Source organism: Eleutherodactylus coqui, chromosome 4, assembly GCF_035609145.1.
Source record: "Eleutherodactylus coqui strain aEleCoq1 chromosome 4, aEleCoq1.hap1, whole genome shotgun sequence".
Taxonomy (NCBI): domain Eukaryota; kingdom Metazoa; phylum Chordata; class Amphibia; order Anura; family Eleutherodactylidae; genus Eleutherodactylus; species Eleutherodactylus coqui.
The window spans coordinates 161,937,704-161,960,420 of NC_089840.1; the positions used below are offsets into that span (position 1 = coordinate 161,937,704).

A 22,717-nucleotide genomic window follows, 5' to 3' on the forward strand; every position below is an offset into this window, starting at 1 on the left:
GCGGTGCTTGAGAACCAATCACAGCCAGAGCTTCTTGGAGGGGGGGGGGGGGGGATTTTAAACCTCCAATCTAAGAAGGGCTGCCTGAAGACTACAGAAAAGTGTGCCGAAGCTGCAGCTGATCATGGTCTCACAACTTCAATCAAATTTCCTCTTTCCATGGCTATCAGGGTCATTGGATTACATGGGGGTCTATTCAAGGCCGGTCTCACATGACTGGACTTGTATTGCAGAATCCACTATAATCACCCGCGTAGATGATCTGCGGTTTTCCACATCTATTAACAAGAATAGAGCATTGGCATGTCCGCTCAGATGTGCGGACAGTGATTCTGATTTCCGCTTTCGGAAATAAAATCGCAGCATGCTCTACACGGATGGATTCTGCATGGACAGCTTCCTGTGAAGTCAATGGAAGTTGTCGGATCTACAGCCCATCGGCAAGTGACAATGCAGATAGGCCGCGGGCACCTGTGTAATCGCCTAGCGATGGCGTGGAGAAAAAAAAGATTTGTAAAAAAAATTTGTACTGCATATATCTGACAGCGAGCCATCCAGACCATCTGCAGTACAGATTTAAACATTTCCACGTGGATGTCGGCTGCGGTCAGAGACGGATTCCGCTGAGGGTTCCCACATGCGGAATCCGACTCATCCATATGAGACTGGCCCGACTAATTCTTATGCAATACTATAACTCACCCCTCCCCCAATCTTGGGTTGAGCTGGGTGGCTGCACATTAGTCTGCACTAAACATTTAGCTCCCATGTTGCAATCTGGCGAAACATCCTCTCAAAATCTTAGCCCCTATTAAATACCTTCCCCAAATCAAAATTGGTCTTAAATTAGGAATTCAACCAATAACGGTGCCCGTAACATTATAATTAGAGATGAGCGAGCATACTCGTCCGAGCTTGATGCTCGTTCGAGTATTAGGGTGCTCGAGATGCTCGTTACTCGAGACGAGCACCACGCGGTACTCGTCTCGATTAAACGAGCACTGACCATTGAATTCAATGACAGCCGGCTCCATTGAAAGCAATGGGCTGCCAGTGAGCGCGGGATGAATTTTCGGGAAGGGCTTAAAAATATAAGCCCTTCCCTGAAATTCATCCAGAAATGTGTAAAAAGTAAAAAAAAATATATACTCACCTTGTCCCGGCAGACGGACTTAAGCCGCGGCCGGACGGCAGTTCTCCTGAACTGCTGTGAGTAGTATTCAGCAACCGGGGATTTAAAATCCCCGCCTGCTGAATGAGCTGCCTCTGATTGGTCACAGCCTCACCAATCAGAGGCAGCTCTCACTCACCCATTCATGAATTCATGAATGGGTGAGTGAGTGCTGCCTCTGATTGGCTCAGCGCAGGGACCAATCAGTGGCAGCTCTCAGCTGTCATTCAGCTGAGACAATGGGGTGACTGACCCCACTTGGTTTGATAAGCCAACTGAGTACAGATCTTCAGAGGGGTAGGCAAGTGCAGCAGCAGGACAGGTTGGAAGAGGCAGTGGGGTGGCCAGGGGTAGAGGCAGGGCCAGAGTGAATAATCCCCCAACAGTTTCCCAAAGCACCCTCTCGCACCAAGCAACCGTGCAGAGGCCAAGGTGCTCAAAGGTGTGGCAGTGTTTCACTGAGAGCGCGGACAACCGACGAACAGTGGTGTGCAACCTTTGTCACGCAAAGATCAGCCGGAGAGCCACCACTACCAGCCTCACCACTACCACCATCATGCGCAGGCATATGATGGCCAAGCACCCCACAAGGTGGGACGAAGGCCGTTCAACGCTTCTGGGTTGCACCATTGCCTCTCCCCCTGTTCCCCAACCTGCCACTGAGATCCAACCCCCCTCTCAGGACACAGGCACAAGCGCCTCCCGGCCTGCACCCACACCCTCACCTCCGCTGTCCTCGGCCCCATCCAGCAATGTCTCTCAGCGCAGCGTCTAGCTGTCACTAGCACAAGCGTTGGAGCGAAAGCACAAATACGCCACCACGCACCCGCACACTCAAGCTTTAAACGTGCACATTGCCAAATTGATCAGCCTGGAGATGCTGCCGTACAGGCTTGTGGAAACGGAGGCTTTCAAAAAGATGATGGCGGTGGCGGCTCCACGCTACTCGGTCCCCAGTCGTGACTATTTTTCACTGTGTGCTGTCCCAGCCCTGCATGACCACGTCTCTCGCAACATTGTATGCACCCTCACCAACGCGGTTACTGGGATGGTCCACTTAACAACAGACACGTGGACAAGCACAGGCGGGCAGGTCCACTATATCTCCCTGACGGCACATTGGGTGAATTTAGTGGAAGCTGGGACCGAGTCAGAGCCTGTGACCGCTCACGTCCTACCCACCCCCAGAATATCGGGCCCCAGCTCGGTGCTGGTATGTGCCACCTCCACTAAACCTTCCCCCTCCTCCTCATCCTCCTACGCAACCTCTACCTCGCAATTAAGATGTGTCAGCAGCACGTCGCCAGCAGTCGGTGTCGCGCGGCGTGGCAGCACAGCGGTGGGCAAGTGTCAGGAGGCCGTGCTGTCACTAATCAGCTTAGGAGAGAAGAGGCACACGGCCCACGAACTGTTGCAGAATGACCGCTGGCTTTCGCCGCTGAGCCTCCAACCGGGCATGGTCGTGTGTGACAATGGCCATAACCTGGTGGCGGCTCTGCAGCTTGGCAGCCTCACGCATGTGGCATGCCTGGCCCACGTCCTTAAGTTGGTGGTTCAGTGGTTTCTGAAAAACTACCCACACTTGTCAGACCTGCTCGGGTCAGCGCACATTTCCGCAAGTCCAACACAGATGCTGCCACCTTGCGCACCCTGCAACATCGGTTTAATCTGCCATTGCACCGACTGCTGTGCGACATGCCCACACGGTGGAACTCTACGCTGCACATGTTGGCCAGGCTGTATGATCAGCGTAGAGCTATAGTGGAATACCAACTCCAACATGGGCGGCGCAGTGGGAGTCAGCCTTCTCAATTCTTTACAGAGGAGTGGGCATGGATGGCAGATATCTGCCAGGTCCTTGGAAACTTTGAGGAGTCTACACAGATGGTGAGCGGCGATGCTGCAATCATTAGCATCACCATTCCTCTGCTATGCCTGTTGAGAAGTTCCCTGCAAAGCATAAAGGCTGATGCTTTGCGGTCGGAACAGGAGACGGGGGAAGACAGTATGTCGCTGGATAGTCAGAGCACCCTCATGTCTATATCTCAGCGCATTTTGGAGGAGGAGGAGGAGGGGGAGGATCCTGAGGAGGAGGATGAGGAGGGGGAAGAGACAGTTGGGCCCACTGCAGAGGGTACCCATGCTGCTTGCCTGTCATCTGTTCAGCGTGTATGGCCTGTGGAGGAGTAGGAGAAGGAGGAGGATCCTGAAAGAGATCTTCCTAGTGAGGACAGCCATGTGTTACGTACAGGTACACTGGCACACATGGCTGACTTCATGTTAGGATGCCTTTCTTGTGAACCTTGTGTTAGACGCATTCTGGCCACTACGGATTACTGGGTGTACACACTGCTCGACCCACGGTATAAGGAGAACCTTTCGACTCTCATTCTCGAAGAGGAAAGGGGTTCGAGAGTGATGCAATACCACAGGGCCCTGGTGGACAAACTGATGGTAAACTACCCATCTGACAGCGCTAGTGGCAGAAGGCGCAGTTCCGAGGGCCAGGTAGCAGGGGAGGCGCGGAGATCAGGCAGCATGTTCAGCGCAGGCAGGAGAACACTCTCCAAGGCCTTTGCCAGCTTTATGGCTCCCCAGCAAGACTGTGTCACCACTCCCCAGTCAAGGCTGAGTCAGAGGGAGCACTGTAAAAAGATGGTGAGGGAGTACATAGCCGATCGCACCAACGTCCTCCGTGACGCCTCTGCTCCGTACAACTACTGGGTGTCAAAGCTGGGCACGTGGTACGAACTCGCTCTGTATGCCCTGGAGGTGCTTGCTTGCCCTGCCGCTGGCGTCTTGTCAGAGAGGGTGTTTAGTGCAGCTGGGGGAATCATCACAGATAAGCGTACCCGCCTGTCAACTGACAGTGCCGACATGCTAACACTCATAAAGATGAACAGCGTTACCTAAACATTCTTTTTGCTGCAACCGCGGATGCAAGCATTGTTCTCTATCACCATAAAAAAGGGACATTTACCTTTGTCAATCTGTGTATGATATTAGTCCTCTTCCTCCTGCTCCTCCTCTTGAAACATCATGTCATCACGCTGAACTGCCAATTTTTCTTTTTCAAACAATATTTCTACGTTTCTAACTAAAGCATTGAAACTTCAACATGAACCAATTTTTTTTTAACAGGGCTGCCTCCAGTCTCCGTAACAAACTAAGCCACAGTAAGCTAAAAGATTAATGGGTTTTACCTGCCCTCTCGGTTGAGCAATTTTTCTGGGGTACATTTGTACTGTTGGTACACTAATTTTTTTGGGCCCTCGCCTACACTGTAATCCAAGTAATTTTTCTGGGCTTCGCCTACACTCATGGTACACCAATGTGTCAGGGGTTGGCCTACACTCTTGCTACAGAAATGACACCCGGGTCTGCCTGCCTATACTTCTGCCACAGTAATGCTACAGGGGTCTGCCTATACTTCTGCGACAGAAATGTTACTTCGGTCTGCCTATACTTCTGCTCCTGAAATGTTACCGTGGCCTGTCTATACTGTTGCTTCTGAAATGTTACCGTGGTCTGTCTATACTGTTACTACTGAAATGTTACTAATACTGGGCTCTGCCTATACTGCTGCTACGGAAATGTTACTGGGGTGTGTCTATACTGTTACAACTGAAATGTTACTAATACTGGGCTCTGCCTATACTGCTGCTACTGAAATATTTCAGGGCTCTGCCTATACTGCTGCAACTGAAATGTTACTGGGCTCTGCCTATACTGCTGCAACTGAAATGTTACTGGGCTCTGCCTATACTGCTGCAACTGAAATGTTACTGGGCTCTGCCTATACTGCTGCAACTGAAATGTTACTGGGATCTGTCTATACTGAAAACTACAGAAATGTTACTGGGGTCTCCCTAGACTTCTGCAACATAACTGTTAGGGGGTCAGCTTATACCTTTGCTACAGGAATATTACAGGGGTCTGTGCATAGTATTGGTGCACTACGTTTTCCCATCGCGGTGTTCTACGAATCTGGCCCTAAAAAAAAAAAAACAGACTGACTAGGGCATGGAGTGTGGGCCGAAGCCAACCTGTATTTTATCTCACGTTACCGCAGCTATCCGGGGCACTGCATTGGGACAAACAAGAGGAGCGATACAGCGCTAATGAGACGTTCACAGCTACGCTAGCATTGCAGTCCGTGATAGCATTGCAGCCCGCGATAGCTGAGGGTTTGTGCAGAGGCCCATGTCCTGGGTGCAGTGAAAGTCTGCTTCCTGCCTACGATTGCTGAAGCTGTTGGTCGAGGCATATGTCCGTTACAGGGGTTTGCCTATATTTCAGCTACAGAAATGTTACAGGGGTCTGTCAATACTGCTGCTACATAAATGTTTCTGGGGTCTGCATATACTTCTGCAACTAAAATGTTACTGGGGTCTGTCTATACTGTTACTACTGAAATGTACCTAATACTGGGCTCTGCCTATACTGCTGCTACGGAAATGTTACTGGGGTCTGTCTATACTGTTACTACTGAAATGTTACTAATACTAGGCTCTGCCTATACTGCTGCTACAAAATGTTAATGGGCTCTGCCTATACTGCTGCAAATGAAATGTTACTGGGCTCTGCCTATACTGCTACAACTGAAATGTTACTGGGCTCTGTCTATACTGTTACCACTGAAATGTTACTGGGGTCTCCCTAGACTTCTGCAACATAACTATTAGTGGGGTCAGCTTATATCTTTGCTACAGGAATATTACAGGGGTCTGTGCATAGTATGGCTGCAATAAGTTTTCCCATCGCGGTGTTCCACGTATCTGGCCCCCAAAAAAACCCCAGACTGACTCGGGCATGCAGTGTGGGCCGAAGCCAACCTGTATTTGATCTCACGTTAGCTCAGCTATCCGGGGCACTGCAATGGGATTTATTTATGTACCGTTGGTGGCTTCCTTGGACCCACCCATGCTGTGGGTTCACACAGACTTCCCAGAGCGGAGTTGTACCTGCCTATCACTATAAATAAAAAAAACCCAGTCTGACTAGGGCATGCAGTGTTGGCCGAAGCCCACCTGTATTTTATCTGAAGTTAGCTCAGCTCTCCGGGGCACTGCAATAGGATTTATGTACCGTCGGTGGGTTCCAGGGAGCCACCCATGCTGTGGGTGCGCACAGACTTCCCATAGCGGAGTTGTACCTGCCTGTTACTATTAATAAAAAAAACGCAGTCTGACTCGGGCATGCAGTGTGGGCGGAAGCCAACCTGTATTTTATCTGACGTTAGCTCAGCTATCCTGGCCACTGCAATGGGATTTATTAATGTACCGTCGATGGCCTTCTGGGACCCACCCATGCTGTGGGTCCACACAGACTTCCCAGAGCGGAGTTGTACCTGCCTGTGACTATTAATAAAAAAAACCCAGTCTGACTCGGGCATGCAGTGTGGGCCGAAGCCAACCTGTATTTTATCTCACGTTAGCTCAGCTATCCGGGGTACTACAATGGGATTTATTAATGTACCGTCGGTGGCTTCCTGGGACCCACCCATGCTCTGGGTCCACACAGACTTCCCAGAGCGGAGTTGTACCTGCCTGTGACTATTAATAAAAAAAACCCAGTCTGACTAGGGCATGCAGTGTGGGCCGAAGCCAACCTATATTTTATCTGACGTTAGCGCTGCTATCTGGGGCACTGCAATGGGATTTATTAATGTACCATCGGTGGCTTCCTAGGACCCACACATGCTGTGGGTCCACACAGATTTCCCAGAGCGGAGTTGTACCTGCCTGTGACTATAAATAACAAAAAACCCAGTCTGACTAGTGCATGCAGTGTTGGCCGAAGCCCACCTGTATTTTATCTGACGTTATCGCAGCTATCCTGGGCACTGCAATGGGATTTATTTATGTACCGCCGGTGGGTTCCAGGGAGCCACCCATGCTGTTGGTCCACACATATTTCCCAGAGCGGAGTTGTACCTGCCTGTGTCTAAAATGTAAAAAAACCGAGTCTGACTTGGGCATGCAGTGTGGGCCGAAGCCAACCTATATTTTATCTGATGTTACCGCAGTTATCCAGGGCACTGCATTGGGACAAACAAGAGGAGCGATACAGCGCTAATGAGACGTTCACAGCTACGCTAGCATTGGAGTCCGCTGTAGGCCCGCGATTGCTGAGGGTTTGTGCAGAGGCCTATGTCCTGGGTGCAGTGAAAGTCCGCTTCCTGCCTACGATTGCTGAAGCTGTTGGCCGAGGCCTATGTCCCGGGGGAACTGCAACTGCACTAGGTTGGGGCTGTGCAACTTTTCCCTGGCTAATCCAGTCATTGGAGCGGGAAAAGGAAAGGTAACTGATTTACTGAGCTCGTTGCAGATGAACTACCATCTTAGTCCGCTTCATGCCCACGTTTGCTGAGGGTGTGGGCTGAGGCCTATGTCCCGGGGGAAGTGCAAGTACGCCAGGTTGGGGCTGTGGAGCTTTTTTTCTGCTAATCCAGTCATTGGAGCAGTGAATGGAAAGGTAACTGATTTAATGAGCCCGTCGCAAATGAACTAGCATCGAAGTCCACTTCATGCCTACGACTGCTGAAGCTGTGGGCCGAGGCCTATGTCTTCGGCGCGGTGCAAGTCTGCCATGTTGGGCCACTCTGATTTATTTATTGTTTATGTCTTGGGTTGCCTAGGACCCACCTATGCTGTTGGTGCACACTTAGTTCCCATCACGGTGTTTGACCTGTCTGACTTGGGTAAGGGACAGAGTGCAGATGGCTTTCCCCTTGTGGTGTCGATTGAGCTATGCGACACCTAGACAGAATGAATACTGTGTGGGAACATGGATTCCCCATAGCTATGTAACTCATGCCCACGTTTGCAGCTCCTGACGGAGGTGGCACAGGACTGGAATGAAGATCGAACGTCAATTTCTCATCGCTTCTCTACAGCATTGTGGGCTATTGCCCCACCCCTTTTAAAGAGGGTCGCTACCTGGCCCAGCCAACCCTCTGCAGTGTTTGCCTCCGGTTCCTCCTCATGGCAGACACACTTATAAATAGACATAAGGGTGGTGTGGCTATGCAGCCAGCGTGTGGCATGAGGGCAGCTGAAGGCTGCGCAGGGACACTTTTGTGTGCGCTGCGGACGCAGGGTCGTGCGGGATGGTTGGGCAGCATGTAACCCAGGAGAAGAGGCAGCGGTGTGTCCCGCAGGCAGTGATTGTGCTTTGTTGGAGGTAGTGTGGTGCCTAGCTAAGGTGTGCCTTGCTAATGAGGGTTTGTCCGAAGTAAAAATTGTTAGGGGGGGGGGGGGGCACGCTCTTGCTGCTATTGTGGCTTAATAGTGGGACCTGGGAGCCTGAGATTCAACCCAGCATGTTGCCCTTCGCCTGCCCTATCCGTTTCTGTGTCGCTTCCATCACTTTCTTGGGTTTTCCAGACTTTCACAAATGAAAACCTTAGCGACAGTATAGGCAGAGCCCAGTATTAGTAACATTTCAGTAGTAACAGTATAGATAGACCCCAGTAACATTTCTGTAGTAACCGTATAGGCAGACCCCTGTAACATTTGTGTAGCAGCAGTATAGGCAGACCTCTGTAACATTTCAGTAGCAGCAGTATAGGCAGAGCCCAGTATTAGTAACATTTCTGTAGTAACAGTATAGGCAGACCCCAGTAACATTTATGTAGCAGTAGTATAGGCAGACCCCTGTAACATTTCTGCAGCTAAAGTATAGGCAGACCCCTGTAACATTAATGCAGTTACGCTCCTCTCCTTTGGCCCAAACAAGTTTCTCAGATAACTGTGGTAACACAAGAGAAAATACATGATGCGCATTGCTGATCCCCTGACCCCAAGCCGGAGGAGGAGGTGGCCTTACAAGGCCAAGAAACCATGACCAGGGCCCGCTGTAGCCTGTGTGGGAAGGATGTGAGCGGGCCCTTGGCCAGGCTTGGTCTCAGCAAACACCTTGTGAGACCCAAGGTGCCGCGACTGACATAGCAATGAGAAGTCTATGTGCCCACACAGTATTCATTCTGTATAGGTGTCGGATAGCTCTATCGACACCACAAGGGGAAAGCCATCTGCACTATGCACCCTACCCAAGTCAGTCAGTGACTTTGTGCCGGACAGGTAAATCACCGCTATGGGAAGTCTTTGTGCACCCACAGCGTAGGCGAGCCGAAGGAACCCAAAGACAGTAATAAACATGAAGAAATGATAGTGCCCAAACATGCCAGACTTTCACTGTGCTGAGGACATGAGCCTGTGCACACACCCTCAGCAATCGTGGGCATAGAGCGGACTCCAATGCTAGTACAGCTGTGAAGGTCTCATCAATGCAGTAACGCTCCTCTTTTTTGGCCCAAACCAGTGTCTCAGATAACTGTGGTGATCCCCTGACCCCAAGCAGGAGGAGGTGACATTACAAGCACAAGACACCATGACCAGGACCCGCTATAGTCTGTGTGGGAAGCACGTTAGTGGGCCCAGGGTCAGGCTCGGTTCCAAGCCTCCACCTTTGTGACCCAAGGTGCCCTGAGCTACATAGCAATGGGAAATCCATGTGTCGCAACATAGATAGCTCAACACTGGAAGGGGCAGTCTTTGAGTTCCTTGGCCTAGACTATGCTGTAAGTGCACAAAGATGGTATTACACAGGAAGAAATCGGACTGCCCAACCATGGGAGAGTTTCGCCCCGCCAAGCAACTTGGCCTCGGCCAGCAATTCTGCCCGAGTCAGTCACTGTATTATTTGTGCCACATAGGTAAAACACCGCGATGCGAAGAACTAGTGCACCCATAGTATAGACAGACCCCTGTAACATTCCTGTAGCAAAGGCATAAACAGACCCCAGTAACATTTCTGTAGCAGCAGTGTAGGCAGACCCCTGTACCATTTCTGTAGCTGCAGTATAGGCAGACCCCTGTACCATTTCTGTAGCTGCAGTATAGGCAGACCCCAGTACCATTTCTCTAGCAGCAGTATACGCAGACCCCTGTAAAATTTCTGTAGCAGCAGTATAGGCAAATCCCTGTAACATTTATGTAGCAGAAGTATAGACCAACCACAGTACCATTTTTGTAGCAGCAGTATAGGCAGACCCCAGTACCATTTCTGTAGTGGAAGGAAGGCCGCAAACAGGCCTAGCAGTGCTATAGTGATGCACCAAAGCTCCCACCAGGCACCCAGTAAAATGCAGACGGTCAGAGGTAGCCCAACGAAGGAGCTTTTTGTGGTTTTTTTTTAAAAAGAAGACAGGCTATATACTGTGTATATCACTTTCCCTCTATAAGTACCTGTGTTGGCCGTACGCTGAGCATCAAATTAACTGCAGACACAGGCCGGTGTAAATAATCTTGGAATTATGTGTGTACACTTTCTCGCTGAGAGCGGTATAGTAAGGTAAACTCCAGGCAGAAAAAAATAGTCAGGAAGGCTGCAAACAGGCCTAACTGTGCAGTAGTGATGGACTTAAACTCCCACCAGATATACTGTGTATATCCCTTTCCCTCTATAAGTACCTGCGTTGGCCATACGCTGTGCATCTCTAATTCACTGGGAAGACAGACCGGTGTAAATAATTATGGAATTGTTTGCGTACACTTTGTCGCTGAGAGCGGTATTGTAAACTAAACTCCAGGGAGAAAAAAAATTATACGTAAGGCTGCAAACAGGCCTAGCTGTGATGCACTACAACTCCCAGCAGAACCCTGTAAAATTTAGATGGTCAGCGGTAGCCCTAAGAAAGAGCTTTTTGGTTTTTTTTGTAAAAGAATACAGGCTATATAGTGTGTATATCACTTTCCCTCTATCAGTCGCTGTGACCATACGCTGTGCCTCAAATTCACTGCAGACACAGCCCAGTGTAAATAATTATGGAATTGTTTGCGTACACTTTGTCGCTGAGAGCGGTATTGTAAACCAAACTCAAGGGAGAAAAAAATTATACAGAAGGCTGCAAACAATCCTAGCTGTGCAATAGTGATGGACTACAACTCCCAGCAGAACCCTGTAAAATGTAGACGGTCAGAGGTAGCCCTAAGAAGGGCCGTAGTGGTTCTTGGAGACAGGATCCTACACTACACTACCACTTTCTCTTTCTCAGCAGGACTTTCACTATACTCTGTATTACAGACTGCAGCCTGAGAACGCTATAGCTGTAATAGCCTACAGAGCCCGATATAAAAAAAAAAAAAAAATGTGCAAAACTGCTACCAGCAGTCATAACAGTAATGCACACGGTCAGATGTGGCCCTAAGAAGGACCGTTGGGGTTCTTGTACACAGGATCCTACACTACCACTGTCCCTATCTCAGCCGCACTTTCCCTACACTATGTAGTACAGACTGCAGCCTGAGAACGCTTTAGCTGTAATCGCCTGCACGCCCGATATTAAAAAAAAAAAAAAAATGTGCAAAACTGCTACCAGCAGCCACAACAGTAATGCACATGGTCAGATGTGGCCCTAAAAAGGACCATTGGGGTTCTTGTACACAGGATCCTACACTAACACTATCCCTTAATAAGCAACAGCACTGTCCCTGATCTCTCACAGTGTGTGTCTGTGGCAAGCCGCGGGTGGCCACACTTTACATACTCGACGGTCACTTGATCTCGCCAGCCACTCACTGCAGGGGGGTGGGTTACGGCTGGAGCGTCACAGGAGGAAGTTGTAATGCCTTCCCTGCATGTCTATTGGCCAGAAAATGGCGCTAAACATTCAGGGAAGGAAATGGAATTGACTCGAATATTGCGGTGTGCTCGCCTCGAGTAACGAGCATCTCAAGTACCCTAATACTCGAATGAGCATCAAGCTCGGACGAGTACGCTCGCTCATCTCTATTTATTACCAAGTAACATACTCCACATATGGTGGTCTTGCCCCCGAGCTGGAAGACTTTAGATCCGGGTTTATTTTCTGATCTATTCTGTAACCAATTGTATCATACACAAAAACCCATGGGAAGCTTTGTTGGACAAACATATTGCAAATATTTCCTTAGACGCACAACGTTTAATTTCTTTTTAATTAGTGACAAAACAGAGAATTGCTCAATTGTGATGGAAAGCATCTCCGGACTTCACCGAGGTAAAACGTAGGATGAACTGGTACTTAATGAAAAACTAACATCGATAATCACAAATAAGTATGATAAATTTTTGTAAACTTTGGTCCCTATTAGAGATGAGCGAACGTACTCGTCCGAGCTTGATACCCGTTCAAGTATTAGTGTGTTCGAGATGCTCGTTACTAGAGGCGAGCACCACGCGATGTTCGAGTTACTTTCACTTTCATCTCTGAGACGTTAGCGCGCTTTTCTGGCCAATAGAAAGACAGGGAAGACATTACAACTTCCCCCTGCGACGTTCAAGCCCTATACCACCCCCCTGCAGTGAGTGGCTGGCGAGATCAGGTGTCACCCGAGTATATAAATCGGCCCCTCCCGCGGCTCGCCACAGATGCATTCTGACAGAGATCAGGGAAAGTGCTGCTGATGCCGGAGCTGCTATAGGGAGAGCGTTAGGAGTGATTTTAGGCTTCAAGAACCCCAAAGGTCCTTCTTAGGGCCACATCTGACCGTGTGCAGTACTGTTGAGGCTGCATTTAGCAGTGTTGCACAATTTTTTTTTAGTATATCGGGCGTGCAGAGCATTGCGTCCTCAGTCTACAGTCATTGTACAGAGTAAAGGGCCAGTACTGGTGAGGCAGGGAAAGAGATATACAGGCTATATAGGCAGTGGGCTTTTTCAAAAAAATTGGGGAAAAATACTATATTTGGGCTGCCTGTGACCGTGTACAGTTTACTGCGTGTCTGCTGGGGGTAGTAGTCCTAATTAATACGCAGCTAAGCGTTACAGCAGGCTTGCGCAAAATTGTTTCCTGGCTCTGCTGTCTCCGTTACATCACCGCCGTCATCCCGCCAGAGGGAAACAGTATACAAAATATTATACGCTGCCTACAGTATCTGTCTGCTGGGGGTACTAGTCCTAATTAATACGCAGCTAAGCGTTTCAGCAGGCTTGCGCAAAATTGTTTCCTGGCTCTGCTGTCTCAGTTACATCAACGCCGTCATCCCGCCAGAGGGAAACAGTATACATAATATTATACGCTGCCTACAGTATCTGTCTGCTGGGGGTACTAGTCCTAATTAATACGCAGCTAAGCGTTTCAGCAGGCTTGCGCAAAATTGTTTCCTGGCTCTGCTGTCTCAGTTACATCAACGCCGTCATCCCGCCAGAGGGAAACAGTATACATAATATTATACGCTGCCTACAGTATCTGTGTGCTGTATCAGCTCAGCATTTTAAAAAAATAGAAGCAAAATACTTAAGGCCTACTACTGGCCTTTGGCTACTTGACTGGTTCTGCGCTGTGAATTCCACTAGCTCAGTCATACGCACCTACGTCTCACTATAGGCGTGCGCAAAATTGTTTCCTGGCTCTGCTGTGCGTTCCGTAAGGGAAGTCAGCCTCCAACCACAGGCCAATAAGCGGCACATTTAATTACAGCGTTCTGTTTCTGCACTACTGGTAATACAGCATGCTGAGGGGTAGGGGTAGGCCTAGAGGACGTAGACGCGGGCGAGGACGTGGAGGCCCAAGTGAGGGTGTGGGCACAGGCCGAGCTCCTGATCCAGGTGTATCGCAGCCGACTGCTGCGGGATTAGGAGAGAGGCACGTTTCTGGCGTCCCCACATTCATCTCACAATTAATGGGTCCACGCGGTAGACCTTTATTAGAAAATGAGCAGTGTGAGCAGGTCCTGTCGTGGATGGCAGAAAGTGCATCCAGCAATCTATCGACCACCCAGAATTCTGCGCCGTCCACTGCTGCAACTCTGAATCCTCTGGCTGCTGCTCCTCCTTCCTCCCAGCCTCCTCACTCCATTACAATGACACATTCTGAGGAGCAGGCAGACTCCCAGGAACTGTTCTCGGGCACCTGCCCAGAATGGGCAGCAATGGTTTCGAATCCTCTCCCACTGGAGGAGTTTGTCGTGACCGATGCCCAACCTTTGGAAAGTTCCCGGGGTCCGGGGAATGAGGCTGGGGACTTCCGGCAACTGTCTCAAGAGCTTTCAGTGGGTGAGGAGGACGATGACGATGAGACACAGTTGTCTATCACTCAGGTAGTAGTAATTGGAGTAAGTCCGAGGGAGGAGCGCACAGAGGATTCGGAGGAAGAGCAGCAGGACGATGAGGTGACTGACCCCACCTGGTTTGCTACGCCTACTGAGGACAGGTCTTCAGAGGGGGAGGCAAGTGCAGCAGCAGGGCAGGTTTGAAGAGGCAGTGCGGTGGCCAGGGGTAGAGGCAGGGCCAGACCGAATAATCCACCAACTGTTTCCCATAGCGCCCCCTCGCGCCATGCCACCCTGTAGAGGCCGAGGTGCTCAAAGGTCTGGCTGTTTTTCACTGAGAGTGCAGACGACCGACGAACAGTGGTGTGCAACCTTTGTCGCGCCAAGACCAGCTGGGGAGCCACCACCACCAGCCTCACCACCAACAGTATGCGCAGACATATGATGGCCAAGCACCCCACAAGGTGGGACGAAGGCCGTTCACCGCCTCCGGTTTGCACCGCTGCCTCTCCCCCTGTGCCCCAACCTGCCACTGAGATCCAACCCCCCTCTCAGGACACAGGCACTACCGTCTCCTGGCCTGCACCCACACCCTCAACTCCGCTGACCTCGGCCCCATCCACCAATGTCTCTCAGCGTACCGTCCAGCCGTCGCTAGTGCAAGTGTTGGAGCGCAAGTGCAAGAACGCCGCCACGCACCCGCACGCTCAAGCGTTAAATGTGCACATAGCCAAATTTATCAGCCTGGAGATGCTGCCGTATAGGGTTGTGGAAACGGAGGCTTTCAAAGGTATGATGGCGGTGGCGGCCCCGCGCTACTCAGTTCCCAGTCGCCACTACTTTTCCCAATGTGCCGTCCCAGCCCTGCACGACCACGTCTCCCGCAACATTGTACGCGCCCTCACCAATGCGGTTACTGCCAAGGTCCACTTAACAACGGACACGTGGACAAGCACAGGCGGGCAGGGCCACTATATCTCCCTGACGGCACATTGGGTGAATTTAGTGGAGGCTGGGACAGAGTCAGAGCCTGGGACCGCTCACGTCCTACCCACCCCCAGAATTGCGGGCCCCAGCTCGGTGGTGGTATCTGCGGCGGTGTATGCTTCCTCCACTAAACCACCCTCCTCCCCCGCCTCCTCCTCCTACGCAACCTCTGTCTCGCAATCAAGATGTGTAAGCAGCAGCATGTCGCCAGCAGTTGGTGTCGCGCGACGTGGCAGCACAGCGGTGGGCAAGCGTCAGCAGGCCCTGTTGAAACTACTCAGCTTAGGAGAGAAGAGGCACACGGCCCACGAACTGCTGCAGGGTCTGACAGAGCAGACGGACTGCTGGCTTGCGCCGCTGAGCCTCCAACCGGGCATGGTCGTGTGTGACAACGGCCGTAACCTGGTGGCGGCTATGCAGCTCGGCAGCCTCACGCACGTGCCATGCCTGGCCCACATCTTTTATTTGGTGGTTCAGCGCTTTCTGAAAAGCTACCCACGCTTGTCAGACCTGCTCGGAAAGGTGCGCCGTCTCTGCGCACATTTCCGCAAGTCCCACACAGACGCTGCCACCCTGCACACCCTGCAACATCGGTTTCATCTGCCAGTGCACCGACTGCTGTGCGACGTGCCCACATGGTGGAACTCTACGCTCCACATGTTGGCCAGGCTCTATGAGCAGCGTAGAGCTATAGTGGAATACCAACTCCAACATGGGCGGCGCAGTGGGAGTCAGCCTCCTCAATTCTTTACAGAAGAGTGGGCCTGGTTGGCAGACATCTGCCAGGTCCTTCGAAACTTTGAGCAGTCTACCCAGGTGGTGAGCAGTATGTCGCTGGATAGTCAGAGCACCCTCCTGTCTATATCTCAGCACGTTGAGGATGAGGAGCATGAGGAGGATGAGGAGGAGGGGGAAGAGACAGCTTGGCCCACATGGGTACCCATGCTGCTTGCCTGTCATCCTTTCAGCGTGTATGGCCTGAGGAGGAGGAGGATCCTGAAAGTGATCTTCCTAGTGAGGACAGCCATGTGTTGCATACAGGTACCCTGGCACACATGGCTGACTTCATGTTAGGATGCCTTTCTCGTGACCCTCGCGTTACACGCATTCTGGCCACTACGGATTACTGGGTGTACACACTGCTCGACCCACGGTATAAGGAGAACCTTTCCACTCTCATACCCGAAGAGGAAAGGGGTTCGAGAGTGATGCTATATCACAGGACCCTGGCGGACAAACTGATGGTAAAATTCCCATCCGACAGCACTAGTGGCCGAAGGCGCAGTTCCGAGGGCTAGGTAGCAGGGGAGGCGCGGAGATCAGGCAGCATGTACAGCACAGCAGGGAAACACTCTCTAAGGCCTTTGACAGCTTTCTGGCTCCCCAGCAAGACTGTGTCACCGCTCCCCAGTCAAGGCTGAGTCGGCGGGAGCACTGTAAAAGGATGGTGTGGGAGTATGTAGCCGATAGTATGACCGTCCTCCGTGACGCCTCTGCCCCCTACAACTACTGGGTGTCGAAGCTGGACACGTGGCCTGAACTCGCGCTGTATGCCCTGGAGCTGCTTGCTTTAATTGCTTTCTATAAAATTCCTTTTGATTTTCTCATTTCTTCTGAGTCTACAATCGATATCTACAACCATTTACTCTATTATGAGATTATCATAACATCCTTTCATTTATGATTACTGCTGCGTCCTCTTGTCGACTAATTAGAATTGGCCTACCTATATTTACCATCCGCTTTTATCTGACAGGATATGTATCTTAATTACTGTACTACTGCTTTAGGTCTGGTTTATTAATCAACATGACATAACATAAGAATTTGTGTATTCGTTTTTCTGATCAAGATTAGCCATATACCTTTGCTATAACATTTCTTTTAATTAACAAGTTTATAGTGAGGTATTTATACGCTTCATTCCATCTTGAGCCAAAGGAATTATATTCCCAAAACCTCTACTAGAAACATCAAGTAGTTTTTACCATCAGTTCGGCGTTGATTTTCGTAACTTGGATCTACTTCTAATATGCTTTATTTACGGAGCCATCCGATCATGTGATGATACTATGTCATCCTACCACATGACCGCCGTTACCAGGGTGATGCATTTTCCCCGTTGCAATAAGCAGTATCCAGCGATATCTTGAACGTCATGACGCTGATCACATGATATAACGTGATGACGTCATGACATAGCGCGCATAAGCACGACCAGCGGTACACTATGTTGACTCTATCAACATATCCTTCATCACATGATCGCCGTTGCTAGGGCAACGCATACTCTCCTCTACATGAAGTTGATCCCACGTCATGACGCCGGTCACATGATGAACGCGATGACGTCATAGCGCCGCGCGCGCATGCGCGATTACATTACACCACGGCGATTCTATTACGACTAATCTCAGACCTAAAACGATCCATATGGATCATCAGTCTATGCGGTAAGGTATCACTCCTTTCCCTTTCACCGATACTATCAGTAAATGTTGGAACAAGCGGATGGGATAAAGATCTTTCTATCATTAATTAGCTGGGGCTATCTAGCCCCACCTATCATAACTTATGATTGGCCAACCACTTATACCAACCCCCTTTTGGGAGGACCTTCTGGGTATATTAGCAGCAGCACACTGGGCTTTCAAACAGATTGCCTGAACTCACCATCAGAGTTCTAGGCTCTACCATTTTTTATTTTGAATGGATGTGTGTGATAGTTAGCTCTCCTAGCTGGGTAGCAAAGATATCGTTCTGCTCCCGCTATTATGCTGTTCATGTTTGACTAACTTTGAATGAATGGGATCCAGTTGCTCTAATAATGGCTGGGATTTATTCCCTTTAGAGGATGACTGTCACTATTTGTTTCTGCTTAATTTATCTAGGCAGTGATAGATCTTGATCTGAAAACTATTCTACCTCTACATAGAGCCTGGGAATCAATTATCATCTCAATTGATATCCCTGATGCCAACCTTCATTCATTCTGTCATCTATTATCTTTCGCTAGTCCATGGACAATATATACTAAGGTTATATTATCCTTTCTGAACCTTTGTTCTACATTCTACCTGAGAGCTTTTCTATACTATCACACCAACGATAGCTGACAGAGGCTCCCTAACTCTGTGGTGCCTCAGACCACTACTGTGGCACTTTTTGAGACTATATTCTCTTTTTGCCAAAAGATATCAGTATGGCAAAATATCTTTGATGATACTGTCAACTCTAATTGACTAAAAACTCATTCAACCGCTCCTGATGAACTACTATCTACTCTAGTAGGGAAACCCGTTGAGCGTCAATTAATCCACCTGAGAGGACTACTCTCCTTCTCAAGTGGTTATGAGGTTGTGATACTCCCAGAAAACTGAGGAGACACCATTACCTCCCCAGTTATACGGGTTTTTGAGTTTCTTAAAAATCTTTATTAAAATTTGAGATCTTCATCTACTTTTGGCGTTACTCTTATCATCTAGATATTGGTGTGGGTCGCTTCTTAAATATATGAGATTCTTCGATACTGGAGTCCAGCGCTGCTGACTTTTGAACTTAGTCAGCCTCTGCTGTCAGACATGACATTACCTCAGCTGTGATGGGCAATGCAATGGGATATATTTATGTACCGCCGGTGGGTTCCAGGGAGCCACCCATGCCGTCGGTTCACGCGGAGTTGTAACTGCATGTGTCGACTTCTAAAGAACCCCAGTCTGACTGGGGCATGCAGTTTGGGCCGAAGCCCACCTGCATTAAACATGACATTACCTCAGCTGTGCTGGGCAATGCAATGGGATTTATTTATGTACCGCCTTTGGCTTCCTGGGACCCTCCCATGCTGTCGGTCCACACGGACTTCACAATAGGGAGTTGTACCTGCCTGTGTCTATGAATTAAAAACCCCGGTCAGGTTGGGGCATGCAGTGTGGGCCGAAGCCCACCTGCATTTAACCTGACGTTAGCTCTGCTGTCCAGGGCACTGCAATGGGATACATTTATGTACAGTCGGTGGGTTCCAGGGAGCCACCCATGCTGTGGGTGCACACGGAATTCTCATTGCGGAGTTGTACCTGCCTGTGACTATTTATAAAAAACCGCGGTCTGACTGGGGCATGCAGACACCTTGACAGAATGAATAGTGTGTGGCACATAGGTTCCCCATTGCTATGCCCACGTGTGCAGCTCCTGATGGCGGTGGCACAGGATTATATTTCTCATTGCTTCTGTACAGCATTGTGGGCTATCGCCCCGCCCCTTTTGAAGAGGGTCGCTGCCTAGCCGTGCCAACCCTCTGCAGTGTGTGCCTGCGGTTCCTCCTCATGGCAGACGCACTTATAAATAGACATGAGGGTGGTGTGGCTATGAGGCCAGCGTGTGGCATGAGTGCAGCTGAAGGCTGCGCAGGGACACTTTGGTGTGCGCTGTGGACACTGCGTCGTGCGGGGGGGGGTTGGGCAGCATGTAACCCAGGAGAAGTGGCAGCGGAGTGTCATGCAGGCAGTGATTGTGCTTTGTTGGAGGTAGTGTGGTGCTTTGCTAAGGTATGCATTGCTAATGAGGGCTTTTCAGAAGTAAAAATTGTTGGGAGGGGGGGGGCACTCTTGCCGCTATTGTGGCTTAATAGTGGGACCTGGGAACTTGAGATGCAGCCCAACATGTAGCCCCTCGCCTGCCCTATCCGTTGCTGTGTCGGTCCCATCACTTTCTTGAATTGCCCAGATTTTCACAAATGTAAACCTTAGCGAGCATCGGCGATATACAAAACTGCTCGGGTCGCCCATTGACTTCAATGGGGTTCGTTACTCGAAACGAACCCTCGAGCATTGTGAAAATTTTGTCCCGCGTAACGAGCACCCAAGCATTTTGGTGCTCGCTCATCTCTAGTCCCTATGGATAGACTACTTTCTGCAATTGCGAGCAAGCAGACATTTAATCTCTTCATAATGAGTCCCTTAGAGTACTATTAAGATGCCTTGTACCCCATCAAGGCTTCGACCCCACGAAAGCAGATTCCCCCTGTCACCTTTCCTTCTTACCTTTTACCCCTCATCACTCTTTATTTTTGGAGATGGCCAAGCTTTATAGTTAAGAAACTTACACCAAGCTTTTTAAAAATAAATAAAAACAAATGTAAAAAAAAAAAACAGAAATCACTGGGACCATCTTGTGTCTTTTTTTTGTGTGGAATACACTACGAATGCATGCGCAAAAAAATGCTAAACGCTGTGTATTTTACAGAGCGAAACCGAAAATGACCATGTGAATGTGCCCTTAACCCTTAGTTTGGAACTGCACTTGAGGGCAGTTCAGTAAGTGGGGCATCAGCATTAACATAAGAATACTTGACTCCTCAGGAAGCACAAAGCGTAGCAGTTATATACAAGTTATATACAAGCTTGTTGCTTAAAGGGCATTTTAAAAGTACAGAAATTGTTGCAAATAATGTATTGGCATCAAGCCTGACAGTTGTAGTCTCTAATGGGTGCACTGGGATTTCTGGTTGCTATTAGCAACAAACATGCTGATACCAGAGCAGACAGTTTAAGAGTTATGGTCTTTTTGAAGGGCGCTTAGCTGATCAGATACAGAGCATTTACCTAACAGAATAAAACCCATGGCAACAGCTTAGGAACAACAACTTGGTTCACTGTGCATAGTGCAAGATCAATATGGCACTGCAAAATTTGATAGTCCTGACCCTGGCAGGCTATAGTTTTTGGTAAAGGGGTGCTGTACATGGCGACCTCAGCATTCACTCCCTTGCACACAAAGTAGGCTGCAGCTACTTCATTTATCACCTGTGTGCAGCAGACTAGAGTGGAGTCTCCATTCTACTGGTGAAGATGTAGATAGCGCAGAATACAATACTATATGCACACAAATAAGGCTCTTCATGCATCTTCTGCATTTTATTTCCATAGCATGGAAAATATATGTAGTGTTTGTGAAGCTTTACTATGAAATGTGGTAGAAAGGCAAATTCAATCAACACAAGATGAAACAGAAATAATTCTGTATACAGAACGTGAGGATCTAATATTTACTTACTGAGAAGCAGTGAGGAGACGGCCAGCAGTTTCCAGCAGCTGTTTGTGACCATAATTGCACTCATCTGAGTTTAAGCACTAAATTAGAAAAAAAAGAAGCAAAGATATATTCTTCTGCACAATCTTTGTTGCAAAACTTGGTCAGGACCTTCCTTAAGATACCCACAACTTCCTTATCGCTACATCATGTTAACTATCAGCAAATGAATGTTCTCTGTATTCTCTCTGTTAAAAAGAATTATTGGCAGCATTTCCTCAACTATAATATAACGGCTCTGTATTGATACCAGGATGTTATGTAGGGCGCTGCGGCTGAACATTGCACTGGTGCAGAATACAAAACAGCTTTCTAGAAATAGAGCAAATGTAACAAAATAGCAGTGACTGAAAAAGTAATGATTTGATTCATCCCATACCATACCTGTCATCAGGAACAGCTCCAATAGAAGAGCAAATGGGTATTAGTGTATCTTGACGCCACCAGAAGCTAGGGGTTTGACAGGAGGAATGCCCCTGTCATACCCCTAGCTCCCGATTGGGTCAAGAGATGAAGGTCCTAGGTGCACACTGTACATTGCTTCTTGTCAGCTTTGGGTGAAAAGTAACCCTCACCATAAGCCAGCAAAAAGTAATATACAGGCTGCACCCCTGACTGTTAGCACTGGTGGACTGTGATGCCTCCCTGCCGCAGGGAGGATGAGGGTAGATTGACAGATGGCGGTTGTGTGTTATGTTTCGGCGGCCGGCCAGCTGCTGCGAGCATCCCGGGGCCTGGGTGCTCCGTTTAGGCGGCTGCCCCAAGCACACCTAGTAAGCATGTGTCGCCGCCGCAGAATAGGATGCGGTCCCGCGGTGCACTCCGATCGTTCTTCTGCTTCTGCACTTTGCGTCCAGCCAGCTCTCACAGTGCCTTCCCCCCGCCGTGGAGCCCTGCCTACTGCGGCCGTGATCATGAAGTCACATGGTGGGGTCCGCTACTGCCCTGCCGGAGAAGGTGTCTACTGGCAGAATGTGTCAGCACTCACCACGCTGCTTCGATGCTATAGGATCCCTGCTGCGCTGATGCACTGTGCGTCCGCCTGGGTATGACAGTGCCTCCCCCCGCCGGGTGTGCCGTCTCTGCAGCCACAGCCATCAGTAAGTAACATGGGGGGGGGGGGCTGCTGCTCTGCAGGAGAAGACGCTTCACATCTCTGTCGCCTCACTGCTTAGTAACCTGCCCCAACTGCGACCGAGACTCTATACCTTTTCCACACACGCCTTTCAGGACCTTCTGTCTTGCCATCTGTGCAGCCAATCAGCTACAGGGGGTGTCACCCCCGTCACTCTTGACTCCACCAGGATTTCCTGGGGGCGTCAAGAAACACTAATACCGAGCAAATGCACTCCACTGAGATTTGTGTTCCCTTTTTTTCTGCCAAACCAAAGCACTCCAGGCTGAACCAAGGCTCCTGATTCTTGAATCCCCTCCA

At 49.5% G+C, this 22,717-nt stretch overlaps 1 protein-coding gene across 2 annotated transcripts in view; it reads right to left on the reverse strand.

Moving 5' to 3' along the window:
- TMEM273 (transmembrane protein 273) overlaps nt 1-21,355 on the reverse strand; it is a 313,706-nt gene extending 292,351 nt beyond the window's left edge. For both annotated transcript variants that reach the window (XM_066598715.1, XM_066598714.1), the window contains exon 1: nt 21,247-21,355. In XM_066598715.1, the coding sequence (XP_066454812.1) occupies nt 21,247-21,310 (64 nt within the window). In that variant the 5' untranslated portion in view covers nt 21,311-21,355. The remainder of the gene's footprint in view (nt 1-21,246) is intronic.
- Between the last annotated feature and the right edge of the window lie 1,362 nt (nt 21,356-22,717).